Below are 16,497 nucleotides of genomic sequence, written 5' to 3'. Positions count from 1 at the left end.
TAGTTGAGGTTGTTTGCACAAATGATTTTATCATTAATCTCTATGTGAAAGTATTTGGAGCTTGACTTGTGGAAGATGAATCACAATGGCCCTCAACGTGATAAACACTGGCCCTCACATAGCACTTCTGCAAATAATACAGGGCATCATCTTTCTGTTAATGAGATCTGACACTTGACAGCCCTTGAGCACCCTCTAGTGGTCACTTACAGTACGTGTAACTTTCTGAAGTTCACAAACTACTGGGTGCAGCAACTGGTATCAGGTGAGTATCTGTGGCATGGTGGGATGGTAGGTTGTACCCTAAAGTACAATTTATCAAAAAGATTTTGAACACCCCTTGCGACACTACACTACTATCCAAAAGTTAGTTTGGGACTTCTCCGTATGTTGTTTGGGACTCTGGTTACGCCTCCGTATATAAACGACATCAGAGTAATATTAGCAGTGTATCTTGAAGAATAACACAACGCACTTGTCTAGTCCAGGACTTAAAGGATTTGTCCCAAGATTGTCACTATGGATAGGTGAAAAGGGTCTGATCACTGGGGTTTAATCACTGGGACTAATCACTAGAACAGTAGTCCCGTTACATATGTGTGCTGCCACTCTATTCAAGTCTATTGGATTGACAGAAATACCAGGGAACAGCGCTCAGCTATGTTTGTTAGTCCCATAATCTTTGAAAGGAGTGGCAGTGCACATGTGGAACTGTCAGTTCACTATAATACGGAACAGAGGACCCCTGTTATCATGATCAGAGGGGGCCTCAGCAGTGGAACTAGTCAAATCAGACATTTAATCTTTGGACAACCCCTTTAATGGCAACTTTAAAGAGCCTTTGTCAGCATGTTCAAAGCTATTGAACCAGTCACATTGCCTGGTAGGGTTATTCATGCTGATTAAAACTATACCTTTCTTTTGTTTGTATGTTAAATAGCCACAGAGATATCTGTGTTTTTATTCACATGCAAATTAGTATGTTGGAGCACCAGGGGTCAGGGCTGAATCCTTGGAGTACTGCTCTTGTAACAACCCCTGTGCTCTGCACACTCACCTTTCCCCTAGAGGGCAGAGCTGTGTCCTAGAACTGGTTTATTTACAGGCACAATATATGGTTATAAAGACACCAGTAATGTGTATTAGCTTTCTAAGTATAGAAAACCTCTATTCTCAATATAGTAAGGATATGGCCTTTTGTTATGGGTTAAATGCTTTCCTGTGTAGAAATCAGACATACAAGGCAGGGCGTGGCTCACACAACTGTCAGAAATTGGGATCCTAGGTTTTAGAATTTCTGCACCTGATAATTTGGCATTGGCCATGCTTTATAATTTTCTAGTATTCTCTCTAAATAAGACTCGAATAGGTCAGGGTTGGACCAAATGTATATGGGCTCATGCACATTACCGTATGTATCTTGCGGTCTGCAAAAAACAGATCCGCACAAAATACGCATGACATCCGTGTGCATTCCGTATTTTGCGGAACGGAACAGCTGGCCCCTAATAGAACAATACTTTTCTTGTCCGGGATGCGGACAATAATAGGACATGTTCTCTTTTTTTTTTTGGGCGGATTAGAGATACAGACATATGGAAACTGAATGCACACGGAGTAACGTATTTTTACAGACCCATTGAAATTAATAGTTCCGTATATGGTCCGCAAAAAGAACCGAACGGACACAGAAAGAAAATGCCTGCTATTTATTTAAACCTAAGTGGCGTATATAGCAGAAGCTATAACCATTCAGTATAAGTGGGGTGCAGATAGTTGACATGGCACTTGAAAGCTTAGGAAATGCCTTGGCCCTGCCAGCAACAGCTGGGTCTCATAGGCAAACGTCAGTGGGAAATGATAGTTTCAATGCAGTACAACACAGCATGTATGGAACTGCATTAAAATAGGGATCAGACCTTTACCACTTCACATCTGGGTCATTTGCCCCCTTCCTGACCTGGCCTGATTTTGCAAATCTGACATATCTCACTTTATGTAGTAATAACTTTGGAACGCTTTTACTTATCCAAGCCATTTCTTGTGACACATTGTACTTCATGCTAGTCATAAATTTGAGTCAATATATTTCACCTTTATTTATGAAAAAATCTCAAATTTACCCCAAATTTGGAAAAATTCGCAATTTTTTAATTTTTTATTTCTCTGCTTTTAAAGCAGAAAGTGATACCTCATAAAATATTTATTACTTAACATTCTACATATGTTTACTTTATGTTGGCATCATTTTGGAAATGTAATTTATTTTTTATTTTTTTAGGACGTTAGAAGGCTTAGAAGTTTAGAAGCAATTCTTAAAATTGTTAAGAAAATTGTCAAAACCCACTTTTTAAGTACCAGTTCAGGTCTAAAGTCACTTTGTGGGGCCTACATAGTGGATACCCTCATAAATGACCTCATTGTAGAAACTACACCCCTCAAGTTACTTAAAACCGATTTTCCAAACTTTGTTAACCCTTTAGGCGTTCCACAAGGAAAATGGAGATCAAATTTTAAAATTTCACTTTTTTGGCAGATTTGCCATTTTAATCCAATTTTTTCTTTAACACATCGATGGTTAACAGCCAAACAAAACTCAATATTTATTACCCAGATTCTGCGGTTTACAGACACACCCCACATGTGGTCATAAACTGCTGTATGGGCACACGGCAGGGAGCAGAAGAAAAGGAGCGCCACATAGTTTTTAGATGCCATGTCCCATTTGAAGCCCCCCTGATACTCCCTTACAGTAGAAACTCCCAAGAAGTGACACCATTTTGGAAACTAGGGGGTAAGATGGCATTTTTTGGGGGTACTATTTTTGGGTACATATGATTTTTTTATCTTGGTTGTTTTAGCATAGTATTTATTTATTTTTACAGCATTCACCTGAGGGGTTCGGTCAAGTTACATTTTTATATAGCAGATCGTTACGGACGTGGCGATTCCTAATATGTATAGATTTTCTTATGTAGGGGCTAATTTTTTCCGGGATGAGGTGACGGTTTTTTAGGTCATGTGATATTTTTATAGAGCTGGTTGTTACGGACACAGCGATACCTAATATGTTTATTATTTTTTTTGTTTCACTTTAACACAACATTTAACACAACAATAGCATTTTTTAAACAAAAAAAAGTTTTAGTGTCTCCATGTTCTGAGAGCTCTATTTTTATTTATTTTTTTGCGATTTTCTTTTGTAGTGGCTCATTTTTTGTGGGATGAGGTTACGGTTTTACTGGTACCATACGCCTTTTTGATCACTTGGTGTTGCAATTTTTGTGATGTAAGGTGACAAAAATGGTTTTTATTTACAGTTTTTTTTTTTTTTAACGGTATTTATCGGACTGGGTCGATCATGTGATATATTTATAGAGCCAACCGTCACGGACGCGGCAATACCAAATATGTCTATTTTTTTTTCTATTTTTTTTTTTTTTAATTCCTTACTTGGGGAATTTTCTTTTTACATGTGAAATCTTTTTCTTTATTCTTTTTAACACTTTATTTTTTTATCTTACACTTTGCATCCCCCATAAGGTCATACAAGACCTCTGGGGGACATTTAACTTCACATTTATTTATGTTTTTTCAATGATGATTTCTCCTGTAACTGGGGCTGACATAGTAGCCCCAGTTACAGGAGAAATACACCCCCCAGAGAGGCAATACAGGCAAGACCTCACAGCTCCTGCACTCTCCCGGCCCCCAGCGATCTAGAAGGCAGGGACACCTGGGCACTGTCCTTCTCTAAGGGTTGCCCTGCTTTCACTGACAGCGGGCAACCCGATCTGCAGCTGCACGATTAGCGTGCAGCTGCAGTTTCTGAATGGACGTTCAGGAACGTCCATTCAGAAATATAGAGCCACCTCCCGGACGTTTTTAGTCTATGGGAGGTGGTTAAAAAGTTGAAGTCCGCTATTGGGACCAAAAAAGTTAAATAAAAATACATAACAGTGTTTTATAAAAGAAACTAAAATTTAAAGTAAAAAAGTGCCCATTCTCACCCATTAAGTCACTTACTATTGAAAAAATATATAGAGACATATTTGGTATTGTCATGTTCACGACTGGCTCTATAAAAATGTCACATGATCTACCCCGCCAGGTAAAATCTATAAAACAAAATAAATAAAGCCTTTTTTTTGGTCACCTTGACTCCCAAAAATCATAATATAAAGTGATCAGTAAGCTGTATGTACCCTAAAATTGTACCAATGAAATGTCACCTCATCTTGCAAAAAATAGGCCCTCACACAAGATCATCAGCATAAAAATAAAACAAGTACAGCTCTCAGAAAATAGACAAAACCTGATTTTTATTTAAAAAAATGCGTTTGTTGTGTAAAAGTCGCAAAATTATAATTGGCATCTTTTTAATCATACCGACTAGCAGAATAAATATAACATGTAATTTTTCCTGAATGGTGTACGCCACAATAACAAAACCCATAAAGCAATGGCAATTTCTACATTTTCTTTATCCTGCTTCCCAAAAGGCGAAAAAAAAAGTGATTAAAAAGTTGTATGTACCCCAAAATAGAACCAATGATAATAGCAACTCATTCTGCAAACAATAAGCCCTCACACAGCTCCATCAAGAGAAAAATAAAAAAATGTATGGTTGTCAGAAAATGGCTGTACTGGTGCCCAGAGGCTGTTTGAAAGCAATATGGCGCCTGTAACACAATCCATGAAAATCTACTCTGCAAAAGGGGTTTTCCCTTCTGAATCATGCAGTGTATCCAGACAGCAGATTACATCCACATTTATGGCATTTCCGTACCCAGAACCCACCTAAAAGCTTAAGGGATGTGGTGTGTCTTAGATGGCACAAGCTGGGCACAACATATTGGGCACTGAAATGTGAAAAACTTGCAATTTGTATTTTGCACAGTCACCTGTTCATTCATTTCTGCAAAATTCCTGTTGGGGGGATTTAATTGCATGGGTGCCTCAGAAGTCAAATGGTGCTTCTTCCTTTCTGAGCCCTGCCATGTGCCCATACAGAAATTTACCACCACATATGGGGTATTTAGGAGAAAATGAATAATGAATTGTTGCGTGCTTTTTCTCTTGTTACCAGTTGTAAAAGTGAGAAAATTTGGGCCTAAATCAACATTTTATTGGAAGAAATAAAATTTTTATTTTAATTTTCAAAGCCAAGTGTCTCTAAATTCTATGAAACACCCATTGGGTCAAAGCGCTCACTACATGCCTAAAGATATTCCTTGTAGATGTGTAGTTTCCAAAATATGCTCACTTTTTGTCTGTTTCTACTGTAGAGGTACCTCAGGGTCTCTTCAAATGCGACTACATATGGGGTGTTACCGTATTCCGGTAAAAAGGCATAACAAATTGTCTAGTGGTTTTTCTCCATTTACCCCTTGAGAGAATGAAGAATTTGGGGCTAAGGCAACATTTTATTGAAAGAAATGACATTTTTCATTTTCACAGCCAGCTGTCCTAAATTCTACTGTATAAAATACTTTTTGGGTCAAAGCACTCACTACACCCTGCAGAAATTTCCTTGAATATACTTCTGGAGTGTTTCTACTGTAGGTGTCTCTTCAAGTGCAACATAGTGCCTGAAAACCATTCTACTCCTGCCATGTGCCCAAACAGCAGGTTATGACCCCCAATGGAGTGTTTCTGTAAACTGCAAAATCAAGGTAATACTGTAAGTATTCAGGTTGCTTTGCTGTTAACCCTCTCCAACAATTTATTACAATGGAAAATCTGGACAATTTTTAATTTTTTTTTACCTCCAGTTCACTTAAATTTTTGTGGAAGTAAAGAATTAACAAAGTTTCAAAAGCTAGTTTTAAATAATTTGAGGGCTGTCATTTATAAAATGGGGTCTTTAATTGGTGGTTTGGTTTCTAATATGTAAGTCCATCAAAGTCGCTTCAAAACTGAATTGATCCTTAAAAAGTGGGTTTTTGAAATTTTCTTGAAAATTTTAAAAGTTGCTTCTAAAATTCCAACTCTTCTAACATCCTAAAATAATACAGTGACATTTACAAAATGATACCTACGTAAAGTAGACATTTGGCTTGATGTGGTACGATGTTTCCATAGCTCTCATGCAATGCAATGGGAGTTACTGAAACAGCAAGCGCCGTCATGCTCCGCTGTTTCCCAGCCGAGTTACTACTAAAGTTACTAATTTGTATAAATATTTTGTGAGGAATCGCTATCTTAAAATCAGACAAATTAAAAAATATTGCAGATTTTTCCAAATTTTAGATTTTTCAGAAATAAGGGTAAAATATATTGACTGAAATTTATCACTAACATGAAGTATGATGGGTCATGAAATCAATCTCAGAATCGCCAGGACAAGTAAGCATTCCAAAAATATTATCACATAAAGGGACACATATCAGATTTGCAAAAATAGGCTGTTTTAGGAAGGTGAAAACTGGCCGTGTATGGAAGGTGTTAAGTTCGGGTAGGTTTCCTCTGGTTACTCCTGTTTACTCCAACACTTAAAAAGATTGTTGATTGGAACTCATTAAGTACTGCTTACATGCACCAATCATCATGAGTGTGGGGGCGAATGACTGTTAGAGGTGTTGTCTGGGTTCAGAGCTGAACCCACACATATCCCCATTTTTACCCCGGCAGCCCCCCTGACATGAGCATCGGAGCATTTAATGCTCTGATGCTCTCCCTTGCCTTGCGCTGTAGGAAAGGAAGTTCTGGTCAGGCGCAAAATCACTGGTTTAGGCAGGTCTCTATAGCTGAATCCTCTTTATTTCATAAATAACCTATGTACAGAGAACAACGCATTTCGGGGCTCAAAATGTCCCCTTCATCAGGTGATTACCTATGAACCTGACGAAGGGGACATTTTGAGCCCCGAAACGCGTTGTTCTTATGTTCTTTATGAAATAAAGAAGATTCAGCTATAGAGACCTACCTAAACCAGTGATTTAGCGCCTGACCAGAACTTCCTTTCCTACAAGCACCTTTTGGGGGATTGGGCATCCGATCCCAAAGAAATCCTTCTGCGGCTGCATTCCTGGATCTTAAGGGTCTATATGTTTATAAGTCTACAATTGTCTCTATTTCTAGCACAACCCTAAAAGGTGAGCACCTTTTTATCTTTCAATCAATTCATTTTGTATTGAACGTACTATCCTATTGTGCGCCCCCCATCCCTCTTGTTTTCTTTATTCCCTTCATGACCGAGTGGAATTTAGATTCGCCTGTGGTTGTCAAGACTTGCCTTGCGCTGTAACACACAGGGCAAGGGATTTTTTGTTCACAGTTTTCAATGCTAGGTGGAGGCTTCCACCTAACAGTGTTCTCGGTGACATCACCGGCACTGAGGTGCGAGATCTAGTGCTGCCCTAGCCATTTTACAGGTAGCGCTAAAGCCTGCCCATTAGTGCTGGTGACGTCACTGGGCTCACTGCTAGGCGGAAGCCTTCCACCTAGTTCATCCATGGAGAGCCCGGTACGTCACCGGATCTCCAGAAAAAGTCCTTGCCCTGCGAGATTCAGAGCATGGCAAGGAAGAGCATTGGAGCATGAAATGCTCCGATGTTCATGTCAGAGGGGCAGCCTGGGTGAAAATAGGGAAATGTCCGGGTTCAGAGCTGAACACCTTTAATGGAGCATTCATCTCCATACTGTTTACCCAGGGTGATGTATTACCAGCAAGCGACGATTTATAGTGCCACATAAAAAAATATAATCACCCAGCCATTGAGGTTAGCAAATTTGTCAGATAATAATTTGTGGCATGTTTACATGGGGCAATGATTGGGAATGAGTGTAGTTACTATGGAACTGTACTTAGTGAGTAGATCTGTCTGAAATAGGGAAATTATTTTGTGATACCCATTGGAACTGATGTGAATGATAACCACAGTGCTCCGAAATATGTTGACGCTTTATAAGCAACAAAACATAAATGCCTAGATGTCTGTTTCACCTGGGCCCTCGGAAGGCCCAGAAGGTCCCTCTGCTCCATATGAAGAGGTCAGTACTATGAATATGCCTCTGCTTGAGCCTATAATTGGTTAATTCATACAGGATGCCTATTGTACAATAACCATAATATATTCAGTCATCACCTCTGTTCTGTAATATTTATTATCAATACATTTATCAGTACGATGGAGGTTTCTAATGTGGTGCCGATAACCAGTTCTGTAATGTACATGTATTTACAACCTGTCCATAATTCAAAAGTTTTCTAGTTCCAGATATTGAAATATTATGAGAAGAATCAGCCGTGTACAGTATGCAGCCCATTCTGCGTAGCTGTGAAAGGCTCAGGATGGTGTTTAGTTTAAGGGCTCTATACTATAACCGGCTTTGATCTCTGCGAGCGTCCTGATTAGAGGGACTACATTTTCCTTTTTAAGATTATTTAACAAGTAGAACATTCAAGTAGACCGAAATTGGGCACAAAGCAGATGAAACAGATAAATAACAAAAGCAAAATTGAGTTAAAAAGCAGCATGATTTCAAACAGAATAGGGGATGTCTACTCAGTTTCAAAGGTGTCACATGCAGTATCTCCAGGTTTCTTGTCTTTAGCAATTCCCTTTGATCTCTTCCTAGGAAGAAAGGTTAGAAAAAGAAGACCTCTGGGAAGATATACTACAAACTTCGAGATTAGTAAAGGAGCTCCCCGCATCACTGGTGTATTCTGGGTAAGATGATGTGGAGGAGATAATATTTTTAAGTCTCTGAAGAGCAATAATCAGCAGCAAGAGAAGAAAAGCCAAGAGGCTCAGAAAGATGGACACATAGACATAAACGTTTGATAAGCGGTTGGGTGTTGCTGATGAGATGGAATCCACTGACGTTGAAAGAGATGTAGGGAACAGCTCCAAAAAAGTTCCATTCCCCGCTTCTTCTGGTAAAGCAACTGAAGGACCAAGGCCTGACATTTTGGCATGAGCAATGTGGTGGTCTTTCTGAAGATCTATTATGGGATCAGTTTATGACATCTTGGATGACTACTAGTAATATCCTTTCTTTGAAATGTATTCAATCTTCAGAAGGTCAGTCTGAAATAGATAATTCAAAGTCATTTCAGTTTTCTAGGATATTCATTCAAAGATACAAAGTAAAAGTTACTAATTTGTATAGCCATCTTAAAAGGGTTGTCCCATTACAACAGCTGATCGGTGGGTCTGACTGCTGAGGCCCCTGCCGGTCATGAGAGTTAGGCCTGTGTTTCCCCCGTTTGAATGGAGCAGCTGATATGTATTCATGTCCCCTGCTCCATTAAGCTGTATTAGACTGGCATAGAGCTAAGTACAACCTATCAGCTATCTCTGGCAGTCCCATTCAGCTGAATGGAGCTTCAGTGCTCATGGATTTCTGCTGCTTCATTCAAACAGAAACATGGGCCCTCATTTTTATGTTAAGCTGGGGCCCCAATGGTCAGACCTCTGATGATGATCAGACAATTATCCTGCGGAAAGGTGATACGTTGATGTAATGGGACAACCCCTATAATGGATGTAACGATACGACCGCTTGCTATATTGGATGTAGTGTTACATCCATATAACTTCATGTACTGTTACATACAAATACAGGAAAAGGTTAAATACATTTTGGTGGTCAAATCTTCCTTGACACTATCTAAATTAAATGACTGAATATCACAGTTTTCAAACAAGCCAAAAGCTCAAAGGATATGGACACCTTTGTAAAAATATATATATTTTTTTACACTAATTCATTTATTTTGTGGACAAAATCATTTCTCCAATTGGTTCTATTTATCTATCTTTTTTCGTTTTTTTGTTCTACAGCCTGCTGTGCTTCCTCATCTGATGGATTTTCTGTAACTCCTTCTGTGTGCACACAGTAGCGCGCACTGTCTCCCTCTCCCTCCTCCTCCAGGATGGCAGAGCAGTGCAGACTGTTCAGGCCATTTTACTCCCTGGAAAAAGACTCATGGGTATTTTTTACGCATGGTCTTTTTCTAGTCAGGAGCACTGTATCAGAAGCTGCCAGGTCCGACACACGTGAAGCCCTGCCCCTCTCCCAAGAAGCCCCGCCCCTCACGGACATCTCTCTCACTAGGAGCAGCTCCGGAGTCCGGACTAAACACTACATTGTGGTTACAGGACCTGTGGTGATGTCACAGTCATGTGATCAGCCATGTGTGTGGGAAAAGTTAGGCGAACACAGGCTCACTGTAGGACTGTGCTGGTGGAGAAAGCAGAGGTACTTTATGTATGGAAGGTGTGCATAAAGCAGGGCTATGTCAGTGTAACCAGTCTATCGTATAGTTTTCTGTGTGTAATGTGCACACAGTAGTTGTATCTGTGTAATGGAGATGTAGCAGAGCTGTGTGTGCAATGTGTATATAGTAAACTATCTGTGTAATGGGCATGTGGTAGAGCTGTGTATGTATGAATATACATAGTAGTGTCAGGTGGGCCCTGTGTATGGCAGCGTCAGGTGGGCCCTGTGTATGGCAGCGTCAGGTGGGCCCTGTGTATGGCAGCGTCAGGTGGGCGCAGTGTATGGCAGCATCAGGTGGGCGCAGTGTATGGCAGAGTCAGGTGAATCCTGTGTATGGCAGCGTCAGGTGGGCGCAGTGTATGGCAGCATCAGGTGGGCGCAGTGTATGGCAGAGTCAGGTGAATCCTGTGTATGGCAGCGTCAGGTGGGCGCTGTGTATGGCAGCAGTGGTCTTACATTTAGTGTATGATGTAAAATTGTCTAATTTTTTTTCCGCATGGGAGACTAGCAATGGTTTCCCTGCAGAAATATCAGCCTCATAACGTTATGTGGGCCTATGCATTATATATATGAATTACCGCAAAATTTCTACTCCTCCTCAGCTAAAAATACTCCTCAAAATTGTTAAGAGTAGTATTTTTACTCTTCTGGAAAAAATGTAGTTTGACCTTTTCTGTCAGCTGTAACATACAGCTGACAGTCTGCTTCAAACTGCAGACATAACCCCTTCCATGCCATGGTCCTTATGGACCGCTGTATGGCAGGGGCTATCCATTGGGCAGCTGCTCTGCTGTGGCAGCTGCCCAATGCCGCCCCCCCTTCCCCCACCCTGCAAAAAAAAGAGAGCATGTCCTATTCTTGTCCGCAGCCAAGGACAAGAATAGGCATTTCTATCATAGTGCTGGCCATGTGCAAAATGCGGAACGCACATGGCTGGTGTCTGGGTTTTGCGGATATTAAATTTGCGGACCACAAAACATTTGCGGACATGTGAATGGACCCTTATGGTCCGTGGTAGCGGAATCCATAATTAAATTCTTAGATAACCTGAAGCTTGTATGCCAAACTTGAAACACAAGTTCACTCAACACAGAGACTCTGTGAATAAGCTGAAAACATTGCGACCACAGGAGTGAAAAAAGTGTTTGAGAGTGCAAACATTTTTTTTCTTATGGTTTCCTATATATACATATATATATATATATATACTGTATATGTGTATATATATCCAGAGATACATCGAAGGCATCGTCCAACCCAGTGTAAATGCTTGGTCATTATCGTGCTATAGGCACACGGGACATTTAAATTGTTTTAGAGGTTCGGAGACTAAGCTCTTTGGGTATGGTGTATATGACTATATTCTTATGTCCGTTTTTGTTTTATTTCTGTTTGTCGTGTTCTATTTTATTTTTGTACTCTTTTAGTTCTAATATTAGTCTGGGGGGGGGGGGGGGACAGGCCTTATATCTAAATGGAATTCTGACTTTCCTTATAGTAGTGTATCAGTAATTTATTTATTATTTTATTTTTCAGTATTCTCTGTATTTTTCTTCAAGTTGTATGGGTTACATGTTAGATCTACCCAACAGTCAGCATATCCGGTCTTATTCAATATCGTAAGTTACAGTACAGTCTCACTCATCTCATTTAGTCCATGTGGGGTCAGGGTATCCAATTGATAGATCCAATATACCTCTCTTCTCTGGAGGTTACTGAATCTATTATATGGATTATCTGACTGGTACATAGTCGATAGGTGTGATTTTTTGTGTGTGTTTGTTTTTTTCTCGTGTAGTTGCACAGTGCTGTGAAATGCTATGTTTTGGGCATACAGTAGTTTTCGTATATTGTGTCTGTGTTGATTGACTCTACAGTGCAATGCTTGTGTCGTGCGGCCTACGTACTGGAGCCCGCATTCACATTCTATTTAATATATCACATAGCTGCTTTTGGTGTTTTATTGTAAAGGTGGCACCGTTTTTTGTTGAACTAAAGGTTTTTCTATTATGTGTGATCATATTGCAGCAGAGGCAATGTCTTGCCCTACATTTGAAGCTGCCCGCTGGCTCTTTTGTGGTTTTCTTCGGGGTTTTTATGTGTTTTTTCAGCTTGCTGGGAGCTAAAGTGTTTCTTATTGTGGGCGCTCTTCTGTAGATAATCACAGGTTTCTCAGGAAGATATTTTTCGAGATAGGGATCACATCTTAGAATGTGCCAGTGTTTTGCCAAAATTGCGCGTATAGCTTTATTTGAAGTGTTATATTGTGTAGTTAGATTCAAATGTTTTAGGTATTTTCCTGTTACTGTATTTTCTTCTTTGGCTATACTTGTTAAGCATTCTCTTTGTGTAATTTTTGCGCTCCTTTGGTATTCATTTTTTATCCCTTCCCTTGGATAGCCTTTGTCAGTGAACCTTTTTTGTATAATTTTTGCTTGCTCCGCAAAATCTGTGTCCTCTGTGCAATTCCATCTTATACGTTTATATTGACTGTATGGAACATTTTGAAGCCATTTTGTGTGGTGAAAACTTTTGTAGTGTATGTAACTGTTGGTGTCCACCTGTTTAAAATACGTTTTTTTGTTACGAGAGTATTGTATTTTTTTGTAATTAGGGGTGAATGTAATCCCCCAATTTGTGTCATTAAGTTCCTCACAGAATTTTAATGCTGAGCACTCGTCCCCATCCCAAATGATAAAGATATCATCTATATACCTTTTGTAGTAGACAATATGTTTATATGTGTGTGGATTATTGTAGATATGTGCATTTTCAAAGTGGCCCATAAATATATTTGCAAAGACTGGTGCCACTTTCATACCCATCACGGTCCCCCGGCATTAGTGGTATATAGTGCCATTGTAAATAAAGAAATTGTTCTCTAGGACGAAGTGCAGACTGTCCACTAGGAATTGAATTTGTGGTGACTTGAGGGTGATGTCATTACGTAATGTGGTTTCCACGCACTCAATGCCTAAATTGTGTTGGATGTTTGAATATAGTGCGGTCACATCCATAGTGAGTAGTGCATATGTGTCTTCCCACGTTATATTTCTTGAATTAGTTGTCTGGAGTCATGTAGATAGCTTGGTAATTTTTGAACGTAGGGATGAAGAAAGGAGATAATGTGATAAATTGCTTGTTGCTGAGTTTGTATTTGACACAATGGGCCTTCCTGGGGGTTTCTCAGTATTTTTATGTATTTTCGGTAAGTGGTAAAAATAAGGGTTAGATGGAGCTTTTGGTATGAGATTTTTTTTTTCTTTTTTATGTATTGTTTTTCATAGGCATTTTTTATTAGGTTTATTAGCCTCTTTACTACATCTGGAAAAGGGTTCTCTGGTATTACACGGTAATATTCGGTGTTATTGAGGATATTTTGGGATTCGCTTTCGTAGTCTTCTAGATTTTGTACTACTATTCCCCCTTCCTTATCTGCCGGACGTATTTTTATATTCTCATTGTTTTTGAGACTTTTCATGGCACATATTTCTCGGTGAGTTAAATTTCCATTGGTATGGGATCTTTTCGGATTACCTTTTAGGTTGATTTTCTTCAAATCTGCTGATATCAGGTCAAAGAAAGTGGGTATAAAGTGTCCTTGGCTATGTACCGGAAAAAAACTTGATCTAGGGTGCATTTTTTGGTGTTTATATATTTGTGTTTCTTCCGTGCCTGTATCCATAGTATTGTCTTTTTTCTTGGTATTTTCATGTTCGAAGTGTCTCTTTATGGTCAGATTTTTTCTAAATTTCTGTATATCTAGATATTCAAAGGGGTTAATATTATTGTGTGTACAAAAGGAAAGTCCCTTTTGTAAAAGGTTATCCTCTGGTTTAGTGAGTTTATATGTCGACAAATTAAAATTTTTCACTGTTGGTATCTGGTCAATTTTTCTATCCCTTTTTTCTTTTTTTATACTGGTTTTATTTTTCTGGTGTTGTCCTCCCCTACACCCTCGGGTTAGAATTTTCTATTCCCAGGGGTGGGCTTGAAAAATTCCGTTATGTGGAGTGCCCGTTTTGCAGGGGTTCATTTTTATCTTGTTTTCTTGTCACATATTGTACTTCATGACAGTGGCAAAATTGAGTAAAAAATTTTTTACTTTTTATATATAAAAAAATACAAAATTTGCCCAAAATGTGGAAAAATTCTAATGTCAAATTCTCTACTTTTATAATATATAGTAATAACTCCAAAAATTGTTATTATTTACATTCCCCATATGTCTACTTCATGTTTGGATCATTTTATGAATTCCATTTTATTTTTTGGGGACATCAGAAGGCTTAGAAGTTTAGAGGCAAATCTTTCCAGAGGCAAATCTTTAGAGGCAAATTTCCAAAACCCACTTTTTAAGGACCAGTTCAGGTCTGAAGTCACTTTGTGAGGCTTACATAGTAGAAACCACCCAAAAATTACCCCATGTTAGAAACTACACCCCTCAAGGTATTCAAAACTGATTTGACAAACTTTGTTAACCCTTTAGATGTTCCACAAGAATTAATGGAAAATGGAGATGAAATTTCTGAATTTCACTTTTTTGGCAGATTTTCCATTTTAATCCACTTTTTCCGGTAACAAAGTAAGGGTTAACAGCCAAACAAAACTCAATATTTATTGTCCTGATTCTGTAGTTTACAGAAACACCACATGTGGGGTCGTAAACTGCTGTACTGGCACATGGCAGGGCGCAGAAGGAAAGAAAAGCCATATGGTTTTTGGAAAGCAGATTTCACTGGAATAATTTTAAGCTGCAATGTCACATTTGAAGACCCCCTGATGCACCCTTAGAGTATAAAAACTCCCAAAAAAGACCCCATTTTGGAAACTACGGGATAAGGTGGCAGTTTTATTGGTACTATTTTAGGGTACATATGATTTTTGGTTGCTCTATTTTGCACTTTTTGTGAGGCAAGGTAACAAAAAATAGCTGTTTTGGCACTGTTTTGTATTTTTTGTTATTTACAATGTTCATCTGACAGGTTAGATTATGTGGTATTTTTATAGAGCAGGTTGCTACAGATGCGACAATACCAAATATGACAAATATTATTTTGGGTTGTTTATTTCAGTTTTACATAATAAAGTATTTTTTAAAAAATAAAAATGTTGTGTCTCCATATTCTTAAAGCCATAGTTTTTAGTATTTTTTTGTGGCGAATGTCTTATGTAGGGTCTCATTTTTTGCGGGATGAGATGATGGTTTGATTGGTATGATTTTGGGGTGCGTATGACTTTTTGATCTCTTGGTAGTACACTTTTTGTGATCTAAGGTGACAAAATGGCTTTTTTTACACCGTTTTTATTTAAAAAAATTACGGTGTTCGCCTGAGGGGTTAGGTCATGTGATACTTTTTTTAGAGCAGGTCGTTACAGATTAGGCAATACATAATATATACTTTTTTTATTTATTTAAGTTTTACACAATATCATTTTTGAAACAAAAAAAATCATGTTTTAGTGTCTCCATAGTCTAAGAGCCATAGTTTTTTTTTTTTTTTTTTTTTTTTGGGGTGATTGTCTTAGGTAGGGTATTTTTGTGGGGTGAGATGATGGTTTGATTGGTACTATTTTGGGGTGCATATGACTTTTTCATCGCTTGCTATTACACTTTTTGTGATATTACACTTTTTGTAAAACGGCTTTGACACTGTTTTTATTTATAATTTTTTTACTGTGTTCATCTGAGGGGTTAGGTCATGTGATATTTTATTAGAGCAGGGTGTTACGAATGCGGTGATACCTAATTTTTTACAATTTTTTTTCCTTATTTTGGGAAAAGGGCACTTTTTTTTACTTGAAAGTTAAAATTTTTTGTAAAGCTTAATTTTTTTTGCGTCTTTTTTCACTTCTTTTTTTTTTTGTCCCACTATGGGACTTCAACATTTCAGGGTCTGATCCCCGTTTCAATGCAGCACAATGCATTTATATTGTGCTGTATTGAACTGTCAGTGTCTTACACTGTAAGACGCTAAGGCTGTGTTCACACGGGCGTTGCGGGTGACATGCGGGAACAGATGCAGGTGTGCTGCGGGAAAATGCATGATTTTTTCCCCGCGAGTGCAAAATCTTTTTAATGTGTTTTGCACGCGAGTGAGAAAAATCTGCATGTTTGGTACCCAGACCCAAACTTCTTCACAGAAGTTTGGGTTTGGGTTTGGGTTATGTGTTCTGTAGATTTTATTATTTTCCCTTATAACATTGTTATAAGGGACAATAATAGCATCCTTAATACAGAATGCTAAGTAAAATAGTGATGGAGGG

The 16,497-nt window shown here is 38.6% G+C and overlaps 1 protein-coding gene across 1 annotated transcript; it reads right to left on the bottom strand.

The window, feature by feature from the left end:
- Positions 1-8,579: 8,579 nt before the first annotated feature.
- Positions 8,580-8,915, bottom strand: SERTM1 (serine rich and transmembrane domain containing 1). Its single transcript, XM_044283971.1, has one exon. The coding sequence runs from the start codon at positions 8,913-8,915 to the stop codon at positions 8,580-8,582; it is 336 nt and encodes a 111-aa protein (XP_044139906.1).
- Positions 8,916-16,497: the final 7,582 nt, after the last annotated feature.

Source organism: Bufo gargarizans, chromosome 3 (genome assembly GCF_014858855.1).
Source record: "Bufo gargarizans isolate SCDJY-AF-19 chromosome 3, ASM1485885v1, whole genome shotgun sequence".
NCBI classification, from domain to species: domain Eukaryota; kingdom Metazoa; phylum Chordata; class Amphibia; order Anura; family Bufonidae; genus Bufo; species Bufo gargarizans.
This window is presented reverse-complemented; position numbering and strand designations above follow the sequence as displayed.